This window comes from Scomber scombrus, chromosome 3, assembly GCF_963691925.1.
Source record: "Scomber scombrus chromosome 3, fScoSco1.1, whole genome shotgun sequence".
Classification (NCBI taxonomy): domain Eukaryota; kingdom Metazoa; phylum Chordata; class Actinopteri; order Scombriformes; family Scombridae; genus Scomber; species Scomber scombrus.
This window is the reverse complement of record NC_084972.1, coordinates 23,535,083-23,562,521: the sequence shown is the minus strand read 5'-3', so window position 1 is coordinate 23,562,521 and position 27,439 is coordinate 23,535,083. Positions and strand designations below refer to the sequence as shown.

At 38.4% G+C, this 27,439-nt stretch overlaps 1 protein-coding gene across 3 annotated transcripts in view; it reads right to left on the bottom strand.

The window, feature by feature from the left end:
* Window positions 1–27,439, bottom strand: part of tox2 (TOX high mobility group box family member 2) — a 116,040-nt gene extending 88,601 nt beyond the window's left edge. For 2 of the 3 annotated variants that reach the window (XM_062415475.1, XM_062415477.1), the window contains exon 1: window positions 10,032–10,136. In XM_062415475.1, the coding sequence (XP_062271459.1) occupies window positions 10,032–10,124 (93 nt within the window). In that variant the 5' untranslated portion in view covers window positions 10,125–10,136. Of the gene's footprint in view, window positions 1–10,031; window positions 10,137–27,341 lie in introns of those variants that run through there. The other variant, XM_062415476.1, reaches the window with a different exon arrangement.

Below are 27,439 nucleotides of genomic sequence, written 5' to 3'. Positions count from 1 at the left end.
GCTGGCAGTAGTGTGGACGTCTGTGTACACTACAATCCAGAATAAGTTCCTGAGGTGACCAAAGTACCAGGCATGGTATCAGTCACAAGATGCTATGTTTGTTTCAGGAAGTCCTAATAGCTGACTCTGATGTTCAAGGCCTACAGAAATCCCAAAAAGGTAATCATCCTGTCTATATAGAAAAAAGAAAAAAGAAATATGTTTAAATGCTTTAAAATCTGAGATCTGTTAACTTTTCAGCAATTATCCCACTGTTTATGTACCCATAGCCACACCTCTCTCTTGCTCTCTCTGTCTCTGTCACTGAATCTGTCTGAGAGCCCAGCCACATGCCAGTGCCTTTGTGTCAAAGATTAAGTGAAACCAGGAGTGCCAGCAATGCTGTGTTTGCACAGTGAACACACTCAGTTTCAGCTGCACCAACACATCACATACCAATCAACACACTGAGGGTTAAAATAGACCTAAAGAAGCTTTTGGACTACCGCATTCAATATAAAGAGGGTACAAATATGATTTCATTTTTTAAAAATAAAATGAAATGTAATATCAAACTTCTGTACACATGACAGAATCATTATTCTGCATATGTGCAGACTTTAAGAGAGGATAAAAGCTGCAGTACAGCAATGCCAAAGCAGATTCATCATTGATATGCATAGAAGAAGATAATACAATTACATTTACATGTAAGTACAGGGTGCAGCTCTTCTATAAGATTAAGTGTCCTTATTTGATACTATTATACTGGGTTGTCATTGAAAATGACTAGGTAGCAAAGACTATCAACACACAACGAATGGAATTCCTGGAAAGTAAGGCAGAGCTACAATGAAAATATTATGAACAAAGCCCAAAAGTGCCAGAGGTGGTTTACTAGACTGAGGCAAAAAGGGGCCTGGGGGGACTGTGGGTTTGTGGTGATAGGGAGGGGAGTCACACACACTTGGCTCAGTGCAGCACAGAGACAAACGGCACATGGCAGAGGACCAATCCTTGGTGGCCTAACCAGCTCACTGACTTCCTGTGCAATCCAGTCCTCAGTAACTCAAACATGATCTATTGACAAAAAAACACTAATTCATCCCGAGTAGCACTTGTTTCAAACATATTTTGTTTGTGAAAATACAACTGTGAAAATACAACTTTTGGGTGTTATCCGACCCTCATTGATGATGTCCCATACTACTGTATGCATGAGAATTTTAATTGAGATAAAAGAGCAGGGCTTGAACATGACAACTACAAGTAGAAGTAACTACATGTGTGAAACCAAAAAAAGCCTGACAAGTTCTTTCCAGTCAATCTAGCTGACACTCACACTCAAACGTTAATCTTTCTAAAGTAATGGCTGTGATCACACATATGGCATGTGGCGTGTGATCGCAGGATTAAGTGTTAATACTAAAATGTTCATACTATAAAGTACAGTAATCACAACAGCAGTGGGTTTGGAGCTATTGCAGCCCAACACCAGAGAATTTCTGTGGTTTGTGTGCGCACACATGTGCGTTTGTGTTTATTTTTGCTACGCGAGTGCAGACATGCTTCCATCTGCATGTATGAGTGTGTGTGTGTGTGTGTGTGTGTGTCTACCTATGAGAGTCTCTGAGTGTGTGTGTGTGCTAAGTGGGCCCGTGGTCTCTGAGTATGGACCTGAACCAGCCATCTCAGGTCTGTTTGCACAGGACATGCCTCAGGACGCTAAGACAACTGCTCATGTTTGCCCAGGCTTGCAAACCTCTTTTAATACACCCGACAGCTGCATTCTTCGACAGAGCTGACACTATGTTTATCAGTGTTTTCATAAATTTCTCCTATATAATCTGATGGATCATGCCATCCTCCCCAACCCTTTTCACCCATCAGGAGTGGAGCCAGGGGATTGGAGTGCCCACAAGTAAACCACATACCATGTTGTAAGTCTGGCAGGCAAATTCCCAGTGCTTCTCACATAATCCAAAATTGTATAACCTGTACCTGTATCAGCTGTCAGACTCACAATTCACACAAACCTCCCATGCAATGAGTCAACAGTGGAAGTGATAAATGCTGTCTCCAACAAAAAACTGATGATGAATTTCCAATCATTCAGTTTGATGGGTGATTAGGTGCCTTCACAGGCTTCCCCAAGGCTGACAGAAACACTGTACCTTCCAAACCTGTAATATCCAGAGCAGATATGTTCTTTCAAGTCCACAACCTGTCAAAACTTAGCGACTCTGACATGTCAAGATGCCCAAAAATTGCCCCACCCCCCACCTCCCCATCACTCCTTCCTCTCCTTAGTGTTTCATTTCCTGCTCACAGAGTAAATGGCAGTTTCACACCATTTCATGTAGAGCCTTCACGGAAAAAATATTGTGATATTACCAAAACATATACACAATAATATACCATTCCCAGAGCAATGAAATGAAAAACAAATTGTTGGGTGAACTGTGAGATCTCTGCAGAGTGGTGAGAATGAATGTGAAACATGATGAGCTCCGTCTGTGCTTATTTGAAATGTTGATATGGTTTTCTTGTACAATGATTACGCTAATTTATGTACCAAAGCCTGCTTTACACAAATCTGCCAAGGCCAATAACTGCACTCATAATCCCCAGCATCTAGAATAATCACTTTGTGGTCTATTTGTTTATGAATGAAATGAAGCAATTATCCTAATGAAGATCAGCTTTCTTGCTGGGGGAATTGCAGCATTTCAACACAACGAAAATGTTATGTCTTTGTTGCATCCAGGTTGGCGTGCTGGGACCTCAATCGTAAAAACAACAAGAACAACAAAAACTTTACTGTATGATAATGGAGGACACGTAGTTCACAATAGGGATTCTGAAACTGTTGCAAAAAAGACTGAGCTGCGCACTTCCTGACCTACTGTCTAAACCACATGCATGTGGATGATGCTAAATGTCAGCAACAACAATAAGTTTGGTTGTTGCCCTTGGTGAAGCAAAGATATAAAGTTACATAACAGAAGGTCACAGCAGTTTGAATGTTAATATTGGCTTGTTGTTCAAATAAAAACAGGGCCAGCTATGCAACAAATGTATGACATACTATCTTGCTGCTAAGTACAGTATGTTTACCATACTTATCTTTACTGAAACAGTACTTTAAAAACATATATTTTCTTTATCCTTTATAGAAACATCAAGAACACTTTCTGTAGATATCAAAGAGAAAGTATTGTAAGGTTTAATTTTTTTTTTATATTGGTGTGCTCATGGAAGAAAATCTGCCTTGAAATTCTACCATAGTATAGTCAGTTTTACCTTCTCATCACCAGGCAGAGCAGAGCATAGTATAGAAATAGTTAAATAAATTACGTGAAGCAGATGCCTCTCTCCTTTTCTCTTTTTTTCTTTTTCTCACACACACATGCATATACACACATACATTCTTTAGTGAAATCCATCAATCAGCATTTCATGCAGTTTGGGTTTGAACCATACCAAATGCACTAAAACAATAAACGTCTGTCTTTCAAGTCGCTATCTGGACTGGAACACATCTGGTGGCAAGGCTCATTTTGGTTTCCACATCGTTGAATGACATTACAGACTCAATGGCGAGCTGAAAAATAAAGTACCCTTAAAAATCTCTCTCCATTTTCCCTCCATCTAGAGCTCCTTCTGTCTCTCTTTCTCTCTCTTTACACACACACCCCAAATCTACTTCCCCCTCCCTGCACTAACCAGCTAACCTCTCAAATGCTATTCCACCACCCCATCCCCCAACCAATCAAGAACTGAATATAAAACAGCACAAGGAAACTGGGCTGCAAGGGGGAAGGCGGTAGAGAGGGGGGGTGGTAGACAGACAGAGAGGGAGGCAGGCAGGCAGCCAGTCAAGGCTAGTGCTACTGAGGAACCAGTGGCCTCCTGAGGTGAAGACAGTTTAAAACGCCTTGGCACATCGGACTCCTTTACACAAGTCGAGGGGGTTGAAACACACACCCAACTTCCAGCTGAGAAGCCAAGAGTCAAGCCTGACTGTAGTATTTTGGTTTCAAGGGGCAGTGACGATAATTAGGGTTAATGTGATTTAATGAGGGCCACGAGTTGGGGCCAGGTCTGGGCTGCTTCGATTCACAATCAACATCAAAATTGGAATTAGTCTGACATCTTGTGATGTGGCTGTGTTTCCCATTACATACAGTTTGCTATGCGAGTCTGAAAACCTGCAATCAGTCTTCTCCTAAAAGCAGATTTTTTTTATAATAAACGGACTTACTGGTTGACAGATTGGAACGTGATAGAAGCATAGAAATGATTGGGATAGCAGCAGTATATCACAAAAGTACATGGAGAAGAGTTTTTAAAAAATGCACTGTCATGACTGAATTCTTGGCCATTCATACAATCAATCACCAACATAAATAGCCTGGTTCTATAGACCTAGGTGATTAAGTAGCTAACCAGGCAGGATAAACTATACTATCTATTTTAAGCCACACATGACTTATGACCCTCTTAACACCTCTAGTAGCTCTGAGTCATGTCTCGTCTAGATTATAAAGTAGAGAGCAGAGCAGCGGGAGTGCTGCAGAGTCTGGTTGAAGCTTTGTCACCTTCACTATCCTGTAGGTTAAACTGAAGTCCACAGTGGTAAATCCCTGTTATGGACAGTAGTATATCATTCGCCTGTTCTCTAAACAGCCAATTGCTGTCCTCAAATACCCTGTAAAATTCCATGTAGGTTTAGAAATGTGGGGCTTTTACCTATATTGTAACTAACCAGGTGCATAAACAGTTTATAATGAAGGTAAAGTTCCGTAGGTAACTCACTTATCCACAATTATCCATCTAAATTGAATGAAACATGTACTTAGCAGAGATTTTTTTAAACAAATCATCTAAAATAATGATCAGAAAACAGTGCAGTTTTCTCCTACTGTAATGGTCTGTGCACAAAACACAATCTAAGGCTCACTGCTCCAGAGAATAACACTGTAGCTACTTATCATTAACTGAAAGACACTATCAGCCCCAGGCGATCCAGCTTGCCTCCATAACCTTTTGACATTGCTGCTGGGAAGGTAAATGAGAGAAGAAGTTAGACACAGGGGGGAGAGGTGGGGGAGACAGACAGACTTGATTATGAACAGTACCAGGATGTGGTTAGACCAAAGAAAACTTTACAAAGTGAACTGTTTAATGATTTATTTTTTTTAATATAGGGAAAAAAATGATAATAATGTTCATTCAATGACTCCAAATCATGTTATCTATTATTTGCTCTTAGTTAACTGCCTGGAACTGCTTTAGAACAATAAACTCGCCACTTTCAGTAACTCAGGCTGCGTTTTCCCCCTCTGGTGTGCATTTGAGCCATGCATGGGTTAACATTTTCCCAGTGAGAACGGTTGGGATATTGCAAGTCGGACTGGCCAGTCAGCAGAATGTTATGAATGGGCACAATGAAAAACCCCAAGTCCACGCTGTCGACCCAAGAATGCTTGCCTCCATGTAATTAACTTCCCTCTGTGTACAGAATGAGGTACTGCTGGAATAACTCTTCTTTTGCTGTTTCTATTACGGTCATGTTTTGAGGAGAGAGGGAGAAAAAAAAGACACATTCTGAGAATTTAACAAGGAAAATACCTTCGCCTGTCCATACTTTGAAGTATCCCATGACTAATACAGCGATTCGGATAGTGGTGGAAATGGAATGGACCACTTGAAAAGGGATGGTACGTGCTCTGCAAAAACTGGCCTCATTTTTTGTGTGGACAAAATGTCAGCCGCTTGTTACTTTCATTCATACAGAGATGCACAATAAGGAATTACAAAGTATAACACGTGGGAATACCTGGATCAATGTATAAACGAGGGTTATCTTGTTAAAACATGTTTCACACATCTCGCCTCAAGATATATAAATAATTAGGTACGCACTGCACGCACACATGCATGTATAAGGTCTTCCTCTGTGTACTCAAACACAGTAACACTTTGATTGAGGTATCACTTCAGTAAGTACTTGCACTACACAAACTGTGTATCAATAAAATATTTGCTCTGCACTGCGGTGAAAACATCTACAGCATATATAAATAATGTACAGTAACTTGGAAGAGGCTGTAACTATGTAAAGAATAACATCTGCAAACCATTGGATTATAAACCAACAGTATAACTACAGTATAATTACATGAGAGCCTCTCTCTTGGGCACCGTGCTGTTAGAGGGAAGAGGGATGAGGAGAAAGTGGAACAGCTACAGTAATCTATCCAACTTCATTTCACCGAAGTGATTCTGCCTGAGGGTATGCACAAGTCATAATGCATTTGACAAATAGTCTCCCGCTAAAACAGGCATTTGCGAAGAAGTGGCCTTCAGCGCTGGTATACACAGCTGAGTGTACGCTGAACAAACAAGCCTCCCACTCAGCGAGGAAAGATACAGAGAGGCTTCAAAAAGATTAGGAGAAATCTTGGGCGAAAAGTAGAGATGACTCACGGTGATTGTGCAAGTGCAGGACAACGCTACTTGGACGGAGTTGAGAAGCGCAACAGAGCCGTGGGGTTCATAGCGAAAATAGAAATCGATGCTTTTCTCATGTGTTGTGCTTTGCATTGTTCTGAAATGTGGATGCACAGGTTGTTTTATCAAGCAGTTTAAAATGAATGTGTAAAGAAGCGCAGTGGCAGTTCTGTCTTACATAATCGTTTAATCTTTGTGTTTTGATCATGAATCAGATTTTGGTTAGAAAAAAGGGAAATAAAACCACAATCACATTTATGATTGCTAGATGTTTTGTTGATGTTTAATGTTGAATTGCAGCTGAACCCTTGCTTAAATTCAAAGGTCAAGTGCACTCATAGATTTGTGGTATTGACATATCCTGTCAGTGTGATCCATATTCCTGCCATGCATCAATCAATCATCAGTGTGAATGCAGCCGATCAGCTCAAACCAGTTTCAACTTACACATTCTTTACGTTCCTCAATTATTAACCTCTTCAGGTAGAATACAGACCACATTCAAGTACACACACACACACACACGCACACACACACACACGCACAAACAAACACATATAAGCAGTAATTCTCACTAAGCCTAACAGTCACTCAAAAAGTCAGAATTAGATGCGTTTTTGAGTTAACGCCACTAGAACAGGAAGTGATGGGCTATTTTATGTGGACTGTCCCACTTAGTGTTATGCTTACTTCCTGATTGGTATGTTAAATACCGTACAGTAATGTATAATCACACTGGTGAGTTTCACATAGGCTATATTTGTATTCTGCCTGTTTTAAGTGTAAATGTAAATCAACACCTTGCAGGAGGGATCGAACATGAAGGTTTGAGACTGTTCATACCCTATGTACACAGCTCTTGTACTGTGAATAATTTACAAATGTGGGATTTTTGTGCTGTCAAAAATCCAAACCACGGTTACAGGTTATGAGAAACTGCTATAATGCAAAAATCAGTGACTTAAAATAATCCTTTCAGTTTATTATGAATATCACAAAAAAAAACGTCAAGTAAATAGCATGCAGTGTAATGTGTAAGAAGAAAAAATAATAGTTTTTATCATCTTTGCAAATTTCCAAGTTAACAGTTGCAGTTGAAGTAGCACTGGACCACTGTGGCACTGCTAGCACACTCCTTCTACAGGGGGTCAGCCCATACAAGGAGGCTCATCCTGCTACTGAAATAAGACTGTCATAAAGATGAACTATTGCCAAAACGTCATATAAAGCTCCTGTATCATTATTCAACAGTTATGTGTAGTAGCGGCCGCGCAATACAGATAATGTGTCACTTTACATCTTAGTCACAGCTGTTACTTTAGTAATGACAATGTTATATGATTCTGTCCTTGAAACCCAAAACCTGCTTCTTACCAGGCCAACAACCTCTACGCTCACTGAATCATGATAACTGGTACAGTTCATTGTGTTAATGGTAAAAGGCCTGAGACGTGGCTTATGTGTGTGTGTGTGTGTGTGTGTGTGTGTGTGTGTGTGTGGGTGTGTGTGTGTGTGTGTTTGCTCGATTTACCCAGACACATAAACACAAGCGTAAATGTTGTAACATTACCACAAGCTCAGAAAGATCGCAAAAACTCTATCACTTCTATGTGAGAATATTTTGCCATCTTTTATTAAAGGGCTGAAATCCAGAATTAGGAATAGTTTATGTTAGCGTTAGGGTTGAAGTGTTAACAGTGTGTTATGGATGAAGGAATGACTGTAGTTGATGTAAAGGACTTGTGTATTGTAATTCAAACCTCTCTGCAAGTGAATGTGTGGGAGTGTGTGTGCAGCTGTGTGCGTGTGTGTCTGTGTGTGTGTGTGTGTGTGTGTGTGTGTGTGTGTGTGTATGTGTGTGTGTGTGTGTGTGTGTGTGTGTGTGTGTGTGTGTGTGTGTGTGTGTGTGTGTGTGTGTGTGTGGATGTGGGAGTGTGTGTCTGAGTGACTGCTTGTGTTGTTCATGTATACATACAGGTGACTGTGTGTATGGGCAGATGAGATTAACAATTCAAATATTGTACTGTGCTTTAATGTTTCACTTTGTCGTCAGCAAATGTTAACTGCCTGCTGGCTCCCCTCCAGGTGCTAAGGCAAGCAAACCTATTTGAATGGCTTCGAGTATAATGCCTTCTTCTAGCTCTGCCCGGTAGTTACTGGCAAATGTTTACACTAGTTTTACTCTGACCACAGGAAAATAAATAAAACTAGGCTTGTTGCTTTTGACTTGTAATCTTGGACTATTCAGCAGGTTTGTCTAAATGCAAAACCTTTATTGGTTAAGCAAAAAGTCAGCATCGTTGTTAGTCAAGTGTACAGCTCATGAGAAGAGCATATCATAAAAAAGTGATCTCTTTATATAGGCTCCAGGACATTCAACACAAATATCAACGACAACATATTTTAGGAATTTTGGCAATATTCAGCTATCCAAATAGTGCTGATGCATACTATTTTCATCCACTTTCTTTCAAATAGAAACTTGGCAATGATGATTAATTTTTTGTGCCGTTGCAACTTAAGTGTATTATTAAAAATGTATACGGTTCTATATTGGATATGATTTCGTGCGTAAAAACGCAAGTGCAATTCGCAACTTCTGGCCCGTTTTCATATGGAAATAACTAATCCAGTATTTCGTCCTTATGAATTTTAAGCCACAATGAATTGTTTCTTTTAAGATCACTGATAAATCATTCATTCCTAAAAGTAAAAAAGTTATTATGTGCGTCAGATGAGATTGAATGAATGCGCAATAATACACTGATGACCGAGCCTTGTTCATACGTTAATATAAATACTTTTATCATGCAGTGACACAAAATATGAGAAAATGATATGCAGATTGGTCTGTTACAGGCTGGACGATCCATTTGAGCATCATAAATATCCCCGTCTCACAACATGCTGTTACTCTCACATTAAGTAGCAGTCGTAATAATTGTTTATTGGACTAATTGCGCATTGACCCATGTGGGAACCTGTGTGGAGCAGATAAGAGCCTTGTGTTTCCTCAGTTAGGTTGGAAATGTTTAAATTATACAGGGGCCACTTTGCTGTCTGACATATACAGTTAAAAAAAATGTGTCCAGTTTGCTCAGAGAGAGCATTCGCCAGCACTTGCATTGCGCTGTATTGAGTGGTGCGCTGCAACTCTGCTCACAGGACAGCTACAGTACAGGCACCCATAGTTTATCTGGATGAATTCATTAGAAAATTCTAATTAAAGGAAAATAGTGCCTGAACAAGCCAAGAACAGGTGCGTGATGTGTGATTTTTCTGCAGAGTTTATAATAAACAACATGACAGAAATGAAACAAAGTTCAATGGCAATGCAGCCTGCAGAATGATTTCACTCTCATTTATCCCGAGGGAACTAAAAAAGTGCAGCACTTGTCTCTGATAGTAACACATTGCGCCTGATCACATATAGGCCACCATGTGTAACCAATGTTCTCGTGCGCGCGTGCAACATCACACTTAAGAGCTGCACATCTGACCGACTATAAGCTCGTAAAGTAGAGATAATTGTTTACCTTGTTGGAGTGGTAATAGTCCAAACCGGAGTCAGTCGGTAACGTACATGAACCCACGCTTGAAGGGGGAGCTGGATAAAATCTGACGTCCATCTCAGAGTCCGCAAGACTGACGGCATGAAAGCGTAGCTCCAAAAAACCTGTGCGACTTCTCCCTCTCCCCCCCTCTCTCTCTCTCTCTCTCTCTCTCTCTCTCTCTCTCTCTCGCCCTCTCTCTCTCTCTCTCTCTCTCTAGCAAACACACACTCCCTCACTCTCCCTCTTTTTTCTCGTGTGTTAAACGGATGAAAAAGTAGAAGAAGAGTCGTTCACTCTTTATATCCGCCTTTCATTTAATTCAGCACTATGTGGACATTCAGTGAGATGATGCTCTGAAATAACATCCCTATAAAGTTCACTTGGAAAGAGGGAGAAACAGAGCAGAGATGCTCGCCTCAGAAATATCATGGGATCAAAAAAAGAAGAAGACGTTCACTGAAGTTGTTTGTCAGCGAGCCAGGTGATGGTTGTAATGCAGGTAAAGGTGCAGGATTGGTCTTGTCGACGTTTTCTCCCAAAACGTCCGTCCTCCGTTCCTGGTTTCCAGACGCGCTGTAGCTTTGTCATGTGGGAGCGCTCATATCCATCCATGAGTTCCCGGCCACGATGACTGCCATGCTGCGACCTCTACCGGTGGAGACATAGGAGGAACATGGCAGTGTTTGTTTTTGGGTGGATTGACAAGAGGGGGTGTCGTGGACAGTGAATTCTTCCAAACCTCACTTAAAGTTGCATTTGAATTGGCTAGATTGAGTCATTATTTTCGTGGTTTGTGCTGGGCATCATGCACAGCAAAACTAGGCTTAGATTTCTGGTGTGATAATATTACACATGTGAGTACATCTGAAGTCATTTTAACACTGGTTTAAGTTTCAACATCTGTAAACAAATAAGTCAGTTTTAGTTAAAGCCACACATCTCACATTCACCTCATATTTACAATCTGTGCCACGTACAGCACCTTATATCATTAGATACTCAAGAAAAGCTACACATACACAAAGTGTTGGTATTAGAATTAGTCAAATTTGAGTGTCAGAGTTGTTTTCTGGAAATGAACTCTGACAATGTCATCAAGCTCACTTTGAACACATTAAATCAACCCCTTCTTTCCTCGCCTTTGGTCCTCCCTCGACATTAAACTGGTATAAAAATTGAATGGATGGATGTGTCCAGTCTTCCACCACGTTTATGTTACATTTATATGCTGAAATAAATCATGCTAAGATCCCAAAGTTTCCAAAGATAACAAATACTGTATGTCAAACTGATTTTTATGGAAATGTGTATGAAATTATGCCTTTCCATCTGATCTGATGCCAGGTTTGAAGATTGGATTCAAATATTTCACTCAGTGTTGACATCACAAAACTTTCTTCATTAGATGAATAATATATCATGTTATGTTGTTACACAGTGCATACACATTTAAGTGGAAAATCTGGGATCAAGATGTTAACAGCCCAGAAAATCTAAGCCTGAAAGCCCATAAATCTCCTGAGGTTGTCACATTTGTTTTGTTATAATGTCACACATTGAACTGTCATGAATATGCATTAAAAGAGTACTCCTGCGACTTAGTGTTGTATTGTACTTCTGTAAAGTTGAGGGACATGAAAGAGACAGATTAAAACCAGAATTGTCAAAATTAAAGCAGCAGGAGCTGAGATATCCGGATTTTTAATCCCAAAGTAGTGTGAGCCGAGCTTCAAAAACAGTAGTGGACCCTACATTTCCCATAATACAACAAAATAACATATTTTTTTAAATGGTGGAGTGTCCCTTTACCACAGACAAAGCTGGACATTGGAGGGGCAAATTCATGTGTTGCTAGTTAAATATTTTCCATATAGTGATTGCATGGTGAATATGAATGCTGGTAAATGACCTCCTATTGCTGACCAATGTCACGCAACACAATGGGGGTTTATAGCAACAGGAAAAGCTTTAATTACATTTCCATAAATGCATGAATTTGTGTTTCCCCATTCTATACAAGTCAAAAGGCTTATTTCATATAATACCACTTGTTACAACGTATTGGTGTAATTTAGGCCATAAAGTTCACCCCAGGCTATAATTTTTTCTCCGTTTCACCTATTCCTCTACATTACTGGCCACATCCATTTCAGAAATGTACATTTTTCTAGTGTGATAATTTTAATGCAAGTCAGTAGACAGCTGAATGCACACTGAGAATTGACAGACCTCTCGTGGTTCGGATAATATACATTGCTATTGTACTGCAGTCCTGACCCTTGCACACTCACAGACACAAACACACACACACACAATCACATTTACACACACCTGGACAAACGTACATCACACTCACACGCAGCAGTAGACACAACAGGATGTAAGCACAGAACAATGTCCAAGCAGAGCTTCAAATAGGAGCAGAGAGGGAAAATACCATCACTCACAGCCAAATGTGTATCACACTGTTTTAAAGAAAGGGTTGAAGTGGTGTTAGGTACTCACTCGAATGTGTAGGAGAGTCACTTAAGTGTTTTTAGCGAGGCAGAGTAACGTGTAAGTTATGCATTGTTGCCAGTGTGTGTATTTCTTCTTTTTCTGAGGTTTTGGTGCATGTGTGGGAGTTTTTGTGTGAGAGTGTGTTTGTGTTAACCAAGCTGCCATTGTCATCCCAGTGGGTGACTTGTTGGCCCCCTCAGGACTATACCCATGTCAGTGTAGCTATTACACGGCATGGTGGCTCTGGCCCTGGGGTGTGAGTCTGCTTTAATACCAGGCACAGATGGGTCGCTCCGTGGGCTTGCTGTGGCGATCTGCCATCGGCTGCCAGCTCAGGCTGTCCTGACTCCAAGCTCATAAGGTTAACTGTCACAAGGAGACCGATTTCTTCTCATTCTATACCTCTATGTCGCTGTCTGTTTGATTCTCTTCTGCCAGCCGCTCACTCTCCTGTACTGTCACTTATTCACAGCGTCTCTTTGTCACTGTTACAGCCGAAGATACATTACACAGGGGTTTCTGGCACGAGCAGACTCATGGCTTCATGGGAAAGGAATGTGTGTAGTTTTTGTGTTGGCCAGACAGAGAGGGAATTATGGCATAGAGAAGGAAAGATGGGGGATGAAAAAAAAAGGTGGGGGTGGGAGAAATTTGATAATTGGAAAAAAAGAAAGATTTGGAAGAGAAAGAAGGATATTGGTAAAGATTGAGACGGGGTGGAACGAAGTAGGGACTGGTGTAACATGTAAATACAAGGGAGATGACGAATTATTATGCAAATTATATCGTCTAGCATACCATTTTAAAATACATTCATCCACTAAGAGCAATTAGTGAAACAAACACTTTTTATTGCTTTGGTAAATGCTCCTGCTAACACCAGGAAATGAGAGGAAAATAAAAAACATTTTCCATTCAGGGTTACAAATTAGATGATTTCAGCAGTACTGGTTTTATAACTTTGTCTGAGTTTAAGTGATCTTATACTTGTTGAAAATTGATAACTAATTTTCCTTTTGTAGGAAGATAACTTCAAGAAGTAACAACTCAAAAAAAAAGTTTTTGTAAAGAAAATACTTTATGCTTTTAAAGGAACCCTCAACTTTAGGGATACAATCTCACTTTCACTTTAATTGTTGTACAATTTTCCTTTAAAACAAAACATTTACTAATGAGTGGTTCAAGTCAAAGACAGACACATAACAGTGAGCTGTTAATTCTCTTTCCACATGGAAATGCGCACTGATTACCACCAATGAGTGATAAACAACAGCAAAGAAAATAATTCTTCCCTTTATCTCAAGACAAAGTGAAACTGGGGTTTTTGCTCATTTTCTGCCTACGCTTGTTCGTTTTACAGCACTGTATATCATTAGCAAGTGCTTTTATCACATTATGAGACATTTGTGCTCTTTCCCTTGAGTCAGTTTTTAAAACAACATGTTAAATTATTTGTATAAAAACAAGGATCCCTTAGAAGAGAGCAGCAATGTTATGCTGTAATTGTTGTGCTGGCTTTAAATTGATTGTGACTGAAAAGTAGTCATCATCACAAAAAATATTGGGTGAACACTTGATCTACTGCAGGATGATGTAGACATCATTAATGCAGAAAGTACAAGCATAACACTTCCTCTATCTTGTTCTGTTCTCATAGTGAAGCAGGGCAACATACTTCATTATGAAATATTATGAATATATTTTAAAAATCTATTATACACTTTATTAAGTACACCTTTGCAATCAAATGCAATCCAATACAACAGCTCTGCCATAATGTCTACTTTTTTTTGTTATTATTATTATGATTATTATTATTGTTATTATCATTGACGTGGTGTTAGTGGTATACTGGAGTGCATTCAATTGAAAATAATAATAATAATAATTCTATGTTTATGACTTAGATGTCTCTGACAAAGTGAATGCTAGTGCTTGACAAAGGATGGGAGTTTGATGAACGTAGTATAAAAATATCTTTATGACTGTTGCATGCATGTAAAAATATTCAAAATGATCATTAAAATAGGAAGCAGAAAAAAGAGAGAGGTGACCCTCAGACTGACCCTCAGTATGTTCAGTACACTAAATTCAGTATTTCTTAAGTGGCCTACTCCTCCTCCATCACACAAGAGACGACACATTAGCCTACTCTCTCATCTGTAACAAATAAGCAGAGTTATGCAAGTGTTATTTAATGTCACTATAATAAGACCATCAGTTCCTCTCTAGTTATGGGAAGTGAAGCTGTCAAGGTGCAGTTTCGTCAGACACTGCAGGACTCCCATTGTTGGTCATTTTGTATAAAATATTAATGCTTATTCTTTTTGTAAAACAGGTCAAAGCTTTCAGGTTCAGAACATTTATAGGTTGAGTACTTTCTCTATTAACAGCTAAGCAGTATGAGGTTTTCTTTCATGGATGTTGCACCCGGTTCTTTTGCTTTTAAGTCGAATTTAAAGTCCTAAATGTTGCTCCCTTTTTCTGATTTAATGTAGCACAAATGTAAATGTTGTAACAGCATTGCCTTCGTCCCCTGGTAGCATTTCCATATAAGGTTGTCCTGATTACAGCAAACAGCAAAGTAATAGTAAACAGGAAATAGTTCAATACGCAGGTCCATTAAGTAGAGAGATGACTCATTAGTGACCATAATTTACACAGAAAACACACTGATTTTGCAGTATTACACAGAGGCAGCAAATTTGTGGAAAAAATCAAACACATGGAAACTGATTATGCTGGAAAGACTCGCCTTTGTTTTGATTTGTTGTCATTTGAGTTCTGTGAATCACTTTGTGATGGAGCAGCTTGCAAAATGCTTTGTAAATGCCTTTTATAAATGACTTTGCCTTTGACTCATACAATGAATTCCACTTTATGTCAATTTAAGCTAAATCAGACTGCTACTCAGGTGCTTAATTTTTCACTTTCACATTTCCGCTCGACTCAAACTACCTTAATATGTTGGATGTTTCTCCTTAATCATGTATGTCAAAAAATTCTATTATACTGGTCAAAACGACCACAAACAGAAGACAAGAAAATGAATTTAAATGAGACTCGGGAAGGTATTGTGAAGAGAAACAATGGAAATTATGACATGACAGAGCTTGGTGGGGTATGATCCTGATAACAAGGCATCATAATGAGTCCAGAGGAAACAAACAGAGCAAGTAGCTTCATATTACCTAAAACTGACACACTGACCACAGCCTTACAAAGGACACCATTCTTGTCTAGAGATATTTTATTACCCAGTGCAACTGACCCCCAGTAAATTTGATTTGCTCTGCTATGAGATCATATTTCTGCATTTTCTTGCAGAGACAGGACCTGAGAGTAAAGATGCACCGTACATGAAAACCTGTCACTAAATCAGGGAAGCTGTAAATGTTATATAACCAAATGCAAGTTTCTGGCATTGCAGAATTAAAATGTGCAAATGAACTAAAATGTATGACACTTCCAGAATACCAACAATTACGTGCCAAAGAATGCTTTGCAGAAGTTGCACTTCTCTTTACCAAAGCACAGTTGAGTTTTGTATCAAAAGCTTGTGTGAATAAATTCTGTGTGAGGCCGTGGCAGGCGCACCACAAAGGGCTGTTCAATGGTGAACCTTTGCTAACCTTTTCTAGCCACTGACCTTCAATAATGAGACTATGTTATCTCTTGTTCCTTTGGACAATCGGCCATTGAAACAACTGCCATTCATGGAGTCCGCTCCACCCTCTGCGTGACCCTTTTCCATACTAGTAATTAGCTGCTGTTGCATTTCCACCAGATGCAAACCAACCACACACAATATTTACTATTCATATAAAGATGTATGACATTTTATTGTATTATATCTGTCACATCATTTCCATATCAAATATAACAGATAACTAGTGAGCTCTGACTTGTCTGTGCATCAGAAACACAAAGAGTTCAAACAATCAAATTATTTTAACAATAAAAGAGTTAAATTTGATACAGATGTGAGGAGTAACACTGTGGATTTGCTGAATTTTGTTTGATTCAAAACAATTAGAACAATTGTATTTTTATCCTTTTGATACAGTCTGACAACATTTTCACATTTCATGTTTTCACAGCCCCATCATCCTCTCATCCATTCCTGAATAAACCCTCCTCTTCATCATCCTCTCATTCTCCGACCTTCTACTTGTGTTGCACATGAGAAATGAGAGGGGGATGGGAGGGAAGATGAATGAAACAGGGAGTGGGGAATGAAAGGGAGGGAAAAAGAGAAGAGCAAGATTGGGAAAAATGCCCTTTGACTGGATTTAAAAGTCTGTGGCATTTCATTTTCAGAGAGAGGGGAGCTTCATCTCCTTCAGATCCTTTAAGGGCCAACCTAATTGATTAATGTTTCCATCTCATTGGGAGAGGGGGGGGGCGCATTTGAAGCTTAACTGGAGCCTTTCACATTCCCAAGTCTTAAAACAGAATCACCACAGAGAGAGATGATGACAGAAAGAAAGACAAAGTGATGAAACAAAAGTATAAAATTCCAGTAGATGAGTAAAATATGTTGAAGGTCAAAATTGTTTCAACATTATACTGAACAGAGGACTGGAACTCTGTCTCACCCAATAAGATCTCCTTGTAATGAAATAATGTACATGGTTTTAGCAATAAGGTATTCAGTTTTCAAAGAGGCTGTTTAGGTTTCTGCACCTGTCACGGGGAGCCAGCAGCAGGCACTTTATGTGATTGGGAAATCTAATGTAAGAAAATCCATTGCCAATCCACTGAAAGTAAAGTCAGAGAGAGGGAGAAAAAAAAACATGTGAGTGACATTAAATCCGTTGTCAAAAGGGAAAATATATATTTATATCCTGATCATTTAGAGGTCTGAACAGGTGATGCTTTCCCTGATAACAAAGTATTTTGTTTTTCAATTCATGACACATGATACACAAGTCTTACACTAATTTCAAGCTTTGCATGCTCTCGACTTCATGTCATGAGAGCACAGAGCTGATCATGGAAGAATAGAAGTAATGGAAATTAATGAGAGGAGAAACTCATAACATTAAAGCACTGTGTGTTCAGATGTAAGCCAATCAGCCTGATGTGATTAGAAACCTCAAAAATCACATACTCAAAAAATGGAGCGTGATTACTTGCCCTTTACATGTTTTTGACAGCAACATGGAAATATTTATATATTGAGGATTCTGTGGGCATTTCCAATCACACAACAAAACCGGTGGAGAGAAGCCAAAACAGTAGTGACCTTTACCCAACATGGTATATTAAATATGAAAGGTCAGCTGCATGGTGGGGGGAGGGTGGCACTTAAGTCTAGCACATAGCAGACACAGACAAAATACTGTAATATATATCAGGCAGATCCCTGTGCTGCCTTCAGAGGTCATTTGAATGTGAAGGGTGTAGAGGCAAGAGGGAAGAAAAGATACATGGTTCAATCTTTCATCTGTATCCTTCTGCTGCACTTGAATTAGAGAACCACTGCTCTACAGTTTAGCAGCTGTAGTTGAGGCTGGTGCTAATATTTGTTGCACTCCCTGAGTCAAAAATATTGTATATATTTCTGGTTATTTCTCAACTTAATGAATGATACTCCTCAATAACAGGCAAATTATTTCTATTAACTATAGAACTTCCCAAAATATCAACAAAAAGGCTCCAGCTCATGCAGAATGCAGCCCTCACGAGAGCATGCAAAAACAAACACATTACTGCAGAATCAAAATGTAATCAAATTTGACTATTATTTTTAAAGCAATAAATGGCTTGGCAGTATGTAGACTGAAAAGTCAAACCTCTCAGGTCATTAATTGATGGTTTTCTAACTGTTCCTAGAATAAGATCCAGATCCAGTGAAAGTTTCCACATTCAAAAATGAGCTGGAGTCCCTTCTGGATTAGTTAATATGTGAGCCTGTGTCTGTGTTTTTTGTCTGTGCAATAGTTGTCTGGTTTGTTTGTGTATTTTGGAGGCTGGGTGAATGTCAATATTGTTTATTCTTGTATTTAATTGAATATATTGTCATATCACTTGTTTATATATGCGCATTAATGTAAAACACATTTAGTTTGCCTGTAATGAAATGTGCTATACATGCATTTCCTATAATTAAAGCTCTTATAAAGACTTATTATTTAACTGTCTTCTGAAACTGGAGTAAGCTAGAAAGCTGCCAAACACAAACACAACACAATTATTACTTTACATAGCTGTTGTTCACTCATAATGAAATACTGTACAATACATTTGACAAGAGTAAGTCATTTGTAGCTGTATTAATATTCATCTTTAATCAAAATACTATCTTCTATAAGTGAAAATCATTCCATTTGAGTATGGTCTCATGTTCAGTGTTTTCTAATGCAGAGCAATACCGTATGTATTCTGGCTCTAACAAACAGATTGCTTACCAGCATCGATTGAGTTAAACACTGCTATTTTTTGATTGGATTGGTCTTAAATTACATTTCTTTTGTTAAAAATGACATGGTCTTTAATTTTATCTGGGCTTGATATTATCAGTAAAAACATTGCCTTCAAACCCATATCCCATAACAGGAATCTGATCCAAATCCATTAAGTTTATTAAAACATTTGCATGTTTCAAAAGACAGAAATCCCTTTGAGAAATTATATGTTCCTACAGATAGCGACACTCTGCATCAGTTATTATATTACAAAGTTAGGTTTCAACAAATGGCTTTATAAATTAACTTTATAAAAATATATTGACAAGGCTTTTGATTTACCAATGACGCTGGTATGCCTGTACTGTTGTATGAAACATCATCAGTACCATACATCCCCTACTGCTGGCATTGTGTCCTGGTGGTTGTGTAGCAATTGTGAGAAATGTTCTGACTCAAGTCACATTGGAAGAACTATCATAGCTGATCATAGCAGCGCTGCATTGTCCTAGTTCCGGGTCTGGATGTATGTGGGTCACATCCTTAAGAGACACTGTAGTCCAGTCTGAACCTGCACCTCCTGCTTGAAGAGATGGCCCAGCCTCACAGATTTCAAAAGGATGCATTCAGACAAGTCTTATCAACGTGTAAAGCTGAACCCAAGTTTGTTTTTTGGATGTTAAACTCAAACAACCAAACAGAATTTGATCAGTTCAAACAACACAGACAACTGGCAAATAGTGAACCAGGTTAATGGTAATGCATCAAATTGTGGTGTTTATGTCCATTATTTAACCATTATTCTGATCCTACAGTGGCAGTTTCATTGGTCCAGCTCATATGTAATATCCATCAGTGACTGACCACATACTTGATAAATACAACATAGTCACATGAAATTCCCAAATATGTGTGCTCCATTAAGCAACTGAGTATACTAATAATGTGCTGTAATAGTAAAGCGAGCAATAGATATGCTGGTTGTGTCCTCCACAGTTTAGTAACAGAAAGCTGATTTGTTCCACCGCTATGATTATAGTTTCATAGTTTCCATCACAACAATGGGCAGCTTGCAGGAAAGTAGGAAAGTACACAGTAACTTCCTGTTTCTTGCCTGTAATTGACAATGATGTGTAAGTCTTTGTTGAAAATGGGATTTTACAGTGATTCAGAAAGACGTGTTGATGGACAGTTGTGGGTGGGAGTGCAGTAATGGCCACAGATGGATTGACTGATGGTTACTGAAAACAATTATTAACACTCACTGCGTTGTACAACATAGATTTGATGTGCCAATATAACTGCATATTAAAGCAATTAAATATCATTTGAATTTAAGTATGTACTGATGTTCAAAAGGGATTGGTAACTTGCTTCTATAAGCAGACTGGCCATCTGGAGAGCCTGGAGTTTTCCCAGTGGCTGCTGACCTGTGGGGCAGGCAGTGAGCCAAACACGGCTGATACAAAAAGATTTAGAAACATCCCGTTCTGTAGCCTGGTCTGACAGCGGAGGGGTAGGAGGCTGAAGTATGAGAAGAAAAATGAGTCATACTGTGTAAACAAAGTTGCAATTAAATGACAAAAAGTGATTTATTGATATGGTTGCTGAGCACAAGAACTACTATTAGAGCAACAAGTGTCAGTTCGTCTATCAACATCCTCTCTGTGCACACTTTTTTCTAGCTCTTCTGCAGAGTTCAAGCAAACAAAAGAAACAAAGTAAACATGGAAGCTAAAACATGTAATTTTATCAGTTATATTTTTTCTTAATTTATCCCTATTACCCTAAATATACATTTGTGAAAACTTAAATGAAAAATTCTATAAAGAATTGACTCTATCACTGGTAACGACTGATGTTTTACTGTGCATCCATATAGTGAGGTGTGTTGAAGTGTCTGTACAGCAGTTTTTGGTTGTGAAAATAGTAATACAATGTATAAACACAGTACAGCATTGAAAGTACCATGGTATTCATTTCCATATTACAAGAACTCATTTGATTCTATGTTCAAAGTATGGCTAATGTGTTAGCAAACAGTTTCCTTAACTTAATTCCATAGAATATTTCTTTTAATTAGAAGTTTTTTGTTGTTGTTCTGTCTCCAAAATTAACTGTCTGTACCAATTGTGCATACTGCTACAAAATCATGTTGTGATCACCACTGATCACAACTTTACGTAAATACTGTATCACATGCCACATTCACAGTGTTTGATGGATGGGAAGAAAGATTAAGGATTTGCAAGCATTCATGTCCTGATACAGTATATCAGCAAGTATGTATAAATGCATTAATCATACTAGAGATTAAAATACTGTGCATTGACAAGATAACATTATATCCTTTAAATGTGGGTATAATTACACTAAAAGACTGACTTTGGCTGATGAGAAGCATCCATGTTTGCTTGGTTTCCAGTCATTTGAATATTATTATTTACCAAATTGGATATTCTGGAACTTTCAGAGGTTGACGTGAATGCTATTTACAAGTTGTAATCTCGTAATTGCACAATAAGGGTCTGACCCGAGATGGAGCCATCACAAAATAACTTATCTGTTTTTGATAATTAGTGTTTTATATCTGTGAACGAGTTGCACTTCTTCATAAATAATAACAGTTCATAAAGCACAATGCAGAGGTAGTCCTCTGCAACATACTCTTACTGTATGAGTGGATGCCTTTGGGTTATGTAATGTAGTGGAAACATTCCAGCCGCTCATCCAGAAGCTTTCACAATGATAGGTTTGTTTTGACTATTTACTCATCGAGAGGGGGGTGTTTTAAAAAAATTTTTTTTCCTTGGCCTTAATTATTAGGCCAAAATCTTCAGACCTTTAATCTCTCCCTGCAGTGTAAATGACAAAAGAACAAGTAGCCATCAAAGGACGTTTCATTCCTTTTGTAGTAACTCTGCAGACATTAACTATGAATATCTGCAATAAAAAAAACAAAACCCTCTTTTTTCTACATCTCTTTTTCCCCTGCATCTCACTTGTGACAGGCATCATTTGCAACTAAAGCTGCAGTGCATCACATTAACTGTTACCAAAAAAAAAAGAAAAAGATTTGTGACATGATCCACTTTAGAGAGACTAATCTCATGCATGATAATCAAGGACACTTTCTCACAGATTCTCTGAGCAATTTCCATTAGCACAAAAGATGTATCTTGGATTTTAGATAAGTGAAAAGAGGAGAGGATCTACAGATTTATACCATCTTGTAAAGTTACATAAGCCACTCTAGGCTCATGACATACTTAAATAAGCAAAGGTTATATAACCGCTCTATAACTGCACTTTACCATTGAGTAGCAAAGCAAATTAAGTAGGTGCCCAGGAATTTACAAGTGAAGCAAAACATTGTACCAGATTCCTGCTTTTGTTCTCTGTGTGCATTAAGCCGTGTTTTCACATAAAAATAAAGGTACAGCTGTAAAGTATTTCCTCCACTGCTGGTGACTCACAGGAAGTTAAAGGGAAAAGTGAAAAAATAAGTCAGAGCTGCACAAACACTGAGCATGCACGAGCGCATGCACACACACTGTTTTTCTGTACCTGAGCAGAGAGAGAGAGAGAGGCACACACACACACATACACACACACACACACACACACACACACACACACACACACACACACACACACACACACACACACACACACACACACACACACACACACACACAGAGAGAGAGATGCAACTGCCTGTGTTGTGTACCCATCTATTAAAAGAGAAAGGGGTGTTGTTGTAAGAGTTGGAGGAGTTATTTATCACTATTCTGTGTAACTTTGGCCCCTTATAAATGCAGAATAGCTGCTGTTATGAGTAAAGCCTTTCATGGGTCATTAATATTTGACAGAAAACATGGCTTTTTTATCAGATGAACATTTTTACCATTTCTTTTCTCTGCTCTTGATGTGAGCCTCGTGTCACAGTGCATTACAGGGTTTTGCTTTTATCTTGCTTGGTTCTATCACTGCATCAGCTATGCATCCCATTGCTCCCTTCTCATGATCATGAATTAAAATTTCTACTTGTGTCAAAAGACAAAGCATTTAGTTCTCCTCTTTGATCTCAAATTCCATCAGCGTCAGTCGTTTCCTCTTCAATCATACACATTTCCTTTACCTCCATTATCACAACATTTACCGGCACAATTATTTCCAACATCTGCATCGTTATCATTCATGTAAAACTGCCACGTCTGTCATTATATACAGTAAATGCCTGCTCATGCTCAATGGACATGCAGGCAGTATTGGAAACAGATGCCATCAAGTGAATAACAAAGACAATGGCTGCATTACAGGAAACTGTTACCCTGTGTTGCTTTAAAATGTAAACAGGCTGTTCTGTTTACTGTGGTGCATTCATCCTGCTCCTATAAAGATAATGAATAGATCACAGACGTTTATTTGGATGAACACAAGACTTGTAACAAGGGGGACAGAGTTTTCTCGTGAAATATCAGCCACTCTTACACATCTTAGACATATATAGACACTAAATGTCATATAATGGATGCCAAAAAACCCTCTGCCCTCCACTTGTTCTACTATATTCTATCTATCATATATTTTGTAAGTTCATTACTAAGTTTGTGCCCCTTCTAGGTTCTCATTAGAGCTGGTGCAATCAGCTGCTGCTACTTCATTTTCACTGAACCTGCCACAATACTGCAACCTTTTCTTCCTGAAATGTTTTTGATAGGACAACATTTGCAACAGGTTCGCTGTAAAATACATCTTTATTCACAGTATAATACAGTCCGTATTATAATGTATAACTTGACCTTTATACATTATGGTTGTATGTCGCCACCAGTTAAATTCAAACAGACTGTGCCTACTACAAAAAGTACAATAAGTGTTAATGGTGTCATTTGGTCCACAAAGACATATTAACAGTTTTTGCCTTAACCTTTAAATATAAAATATGAGTATGGTGTTGGTTTGGAATGCACATTGAGTGTAAGGTTGTATACATTTATTATACCTGTAAAATTCTCAAACTGAGATTGTTAGACATTTCTTACACAAAGGAAAGGATCATCTTTGCCCATAAAGCTGTGATTAAATTAGGATATTAAATTATGTACTTAAATGATGTACTAGTGATGTTAGTACAAGAACAGTAAGCTAGTCATACAGGGTGTCCACAGAGTCTCTTTACAATTAAAAAAAAATCTTTACAAAAGCAATTGATGAGGTATGTTAATCAGATTTGTTCTGTGTACTCAGTGGTTCTAAAAGTTTTTAATCACATTGCATTTGTGTATCGTGCATCGAACAAAGATACGGGACATCACCGACCTGAAGCAAAAGATCACTGATGCCATTGCCACCATTGATGAGGCTATGCTACAGCGAACATGGCAAGAAATCGAGTACCGTCTTGATGTGGTTCGGGCAACTAATGGTGCCCATATAGAGGTGTATTCAATTATTCAATTTCCACAGATTTTTTTATTCATTTGCTTTTGTAATAAATGTGTTAAATTGTAAAGAGACTTTATGGACACCCTGTATTTTCTGCTGATAACAAAAATGATTGTCAAGGAAATCTCTACAGTTATTTGATAGTAATTTACTCATGAGTCCATTGTATTTTGTTACCAGCAGTTCATTTCAGTTGGGCATTCAGTCACTAACAACCCCTACTGGCACAGTTCCCTGGCAGTTGCAGTATTGACATTGTGAGCTACTTCCAGCCTTTTTTCAGATCTGGGACCAAGTCAATATTGACAGGCATCTTTTATCTACGGAACACTGTACCAGGCTTGGGGCAAAATGTCCTTAAAAAATAAGGAAATTTGGTTGAGAGGGGCTTTTAAATGCCCTTGTAAAATCAAACAGTTAAAAAGACATTTTTGCGACGCGTGTACAGATTTTTCTCTGTGTTCACAGTGCAACATGGAAATAGTTGGAACATCTAGACTTCGGTACCTGAACGCCCTTCCTCCCGCTTAAGCATTGCAAGGTTATGAGTCAGCCATGACAGCTAGTAACGGTAATGTTACCACAATCAAGTGTTGTTTGTTTGTTTTTTTGCAAACCTGTCACATTTCCAGCTGAGTCACAACCAGTTCGAATTTAATCCTACTACTACCACAGCCATCATAGAGTATGTTATTTTCAACAATAGAGTGCCAAACAAAACATGTCAGACAATCAGCAATGTTGTTGATATGCTGTATTGTGACATTGTTACGTAATGTTGTGTTTATACTTAAAATACTAATACTCAAAATAAACATTAAATGGTAAAAATACACAGTTATAATGTCTAAATGGGATTATAACTCAGTGTGAGTATTGCATTATAAGTTCAGCTGCTACCGTCCCTTTTTAATAAGTCATTGTATATTGATCTGTCATGCAACAGAACTAATTTATTTCCCAGGAACTGTAGAAATGTACCCCCCCCCCCCCCCCCCCCCCCCCTCAGTCTTTTATTTTATTGTTGTTTGTGACTGTTGATTTGTGACCTGTTAATGTAGTTTCCCTGCTCAGCTATTACACCAGCTGTCAGATGTGAATATGGTGTTAATTAAAACAATCAACAACTGTTTATTCATCATAGGGATAACTGTTATATATTTCACAATTTTAACTTTTGCTCTTGTGGACTTTGACTTCTCAGCATCAGGGACAATGTAAAATTGAAACTTCGTCATTCAGTACCTACAATTAAAACGGAAACTTTCTTTTAGCACCTTCGCTTTAACTGCCAATTCAACTGTTTTCAGTATGAATCCTCTGCTGCTTCAATTATTTCAGTATTTCAACTAAGTGCCCACATTTTTTGGCTGCAAGATTTGAGCAGCAAGAACACCTAAATTTTCTTCAGAAAATTGTTCTAGTTTTTACAGTACATTCAATATAACTTTTAGCGAGGATAGGATACTCCAAATCATCTTGCCCCCAGAAAAGTTGGTGGCATTTATTCACAAAGACAACGAATATCCCATCCCCACACACCCAGCTCATTACACATGGTGCTGCATTAAATATGTATGATGTATGATGCACCGAATTGTAAATGAATGTCAAAAATGTAATTGGAAAATACTTAATGGTGAGTCAGAGTTGATGTTTGCTAACTGAGCAAGTACTCATATATACAAGTTCTGCACTTTGAATTAAAAAAACAGAATGTGTGAATAAAATGAACACCTCTCAATCCTTTGAACCCTTATTCCATCTCATCGGCTTGGTGAATAAAGTAACATAAAATATTTATTACAAATAGCTGTATTAATCATAAATATTCATTGGCACAGGACTGTTATCCTCCGAGCAAATGTATTGACAGAGCTGGCATAACATTCTCCAATTATTCAACAGAGCAGCCGGTATACCAGAAAGACTCCTGTCTTTACCACATCTTAAGTGTTACTATTGGTTCTGATCTTATATTCTCTGTATGCGTCTCAGCTCTGGTGCCCTTTCCACAAATCCAGTGTATAGTGTATATCCCGGTGGTAAACAAAATGGGAAAAAGTTCACAGTGAAGCTGTTTATTTGAGGCATGTATCCAGCTACAGTAAGTTTGTGCAATTGCAGTTTCTCTTGCAGGTCTAACGGTCTGAAAACAAACTTGGATTTTACCATTGTTAACCTATAACTGAACAATAAAATAACTCCAAACATGAAAAATGGATTTAAAATGTAAAATGTATTTATGACATTTATTCTCATAGTTCACTGTGAAACGTTACCATAAAAATGGCAAGAGTGTTTATCAGCTAATTAATCCTGTGCTGATATACAGTAATGAGTCATTTCAGTCATCTGTGAGGAGAAATGCTCTCTCAGTGCTGCACAAAAAACCACAAGATTAAACATGCTCACACACATCTATTAGCAACAGGCTCACTGTAATAGCTGCTTTCAGTCTATTATTTCCATCCATAATGTGCACAGGTGCAGCTTAATTCAATTGGAAGACGTTGCTGTGGTTATACACAAATTCATCTCCATGTTACCAGTAAAGCCGTTGTCATGGAGATGATTAGGCTTATATATAAGCTCAAATGTATTTTTGGTCAAAACAAAGTATTGTCTGCACTGTGGTCATTTCATTATGTTTTGTTTATACCCACACATATCACTGCAATTAATTCATCTGTCTCTGTCTTTTCTCAGACTAGCAGACGCAAAACATGAACTTTCTCAGGGTGGGTAGCAAGGTATGGCTGATCTCCTCTCAGGCAGACATTTTATACCGTCTTCAAAAGTTGATTACGAGTATATAAGCATTTACATTTGGTATCACTTTCATGAGTATAACAGCCACAAGCAGAGTTAAAGCCTTGATATTATCACGCTGTTTCACATTTTAAAAAAACAACATCATTAGAGTTCTTACCTTTCAGTCAACTATGCACTGACGATGGAAAATGCTCTTGCAGTGGGGAGGTTGTCATGCACTTCACCTTTAACCTCCTGTCTGTCTCTAGATCCAGC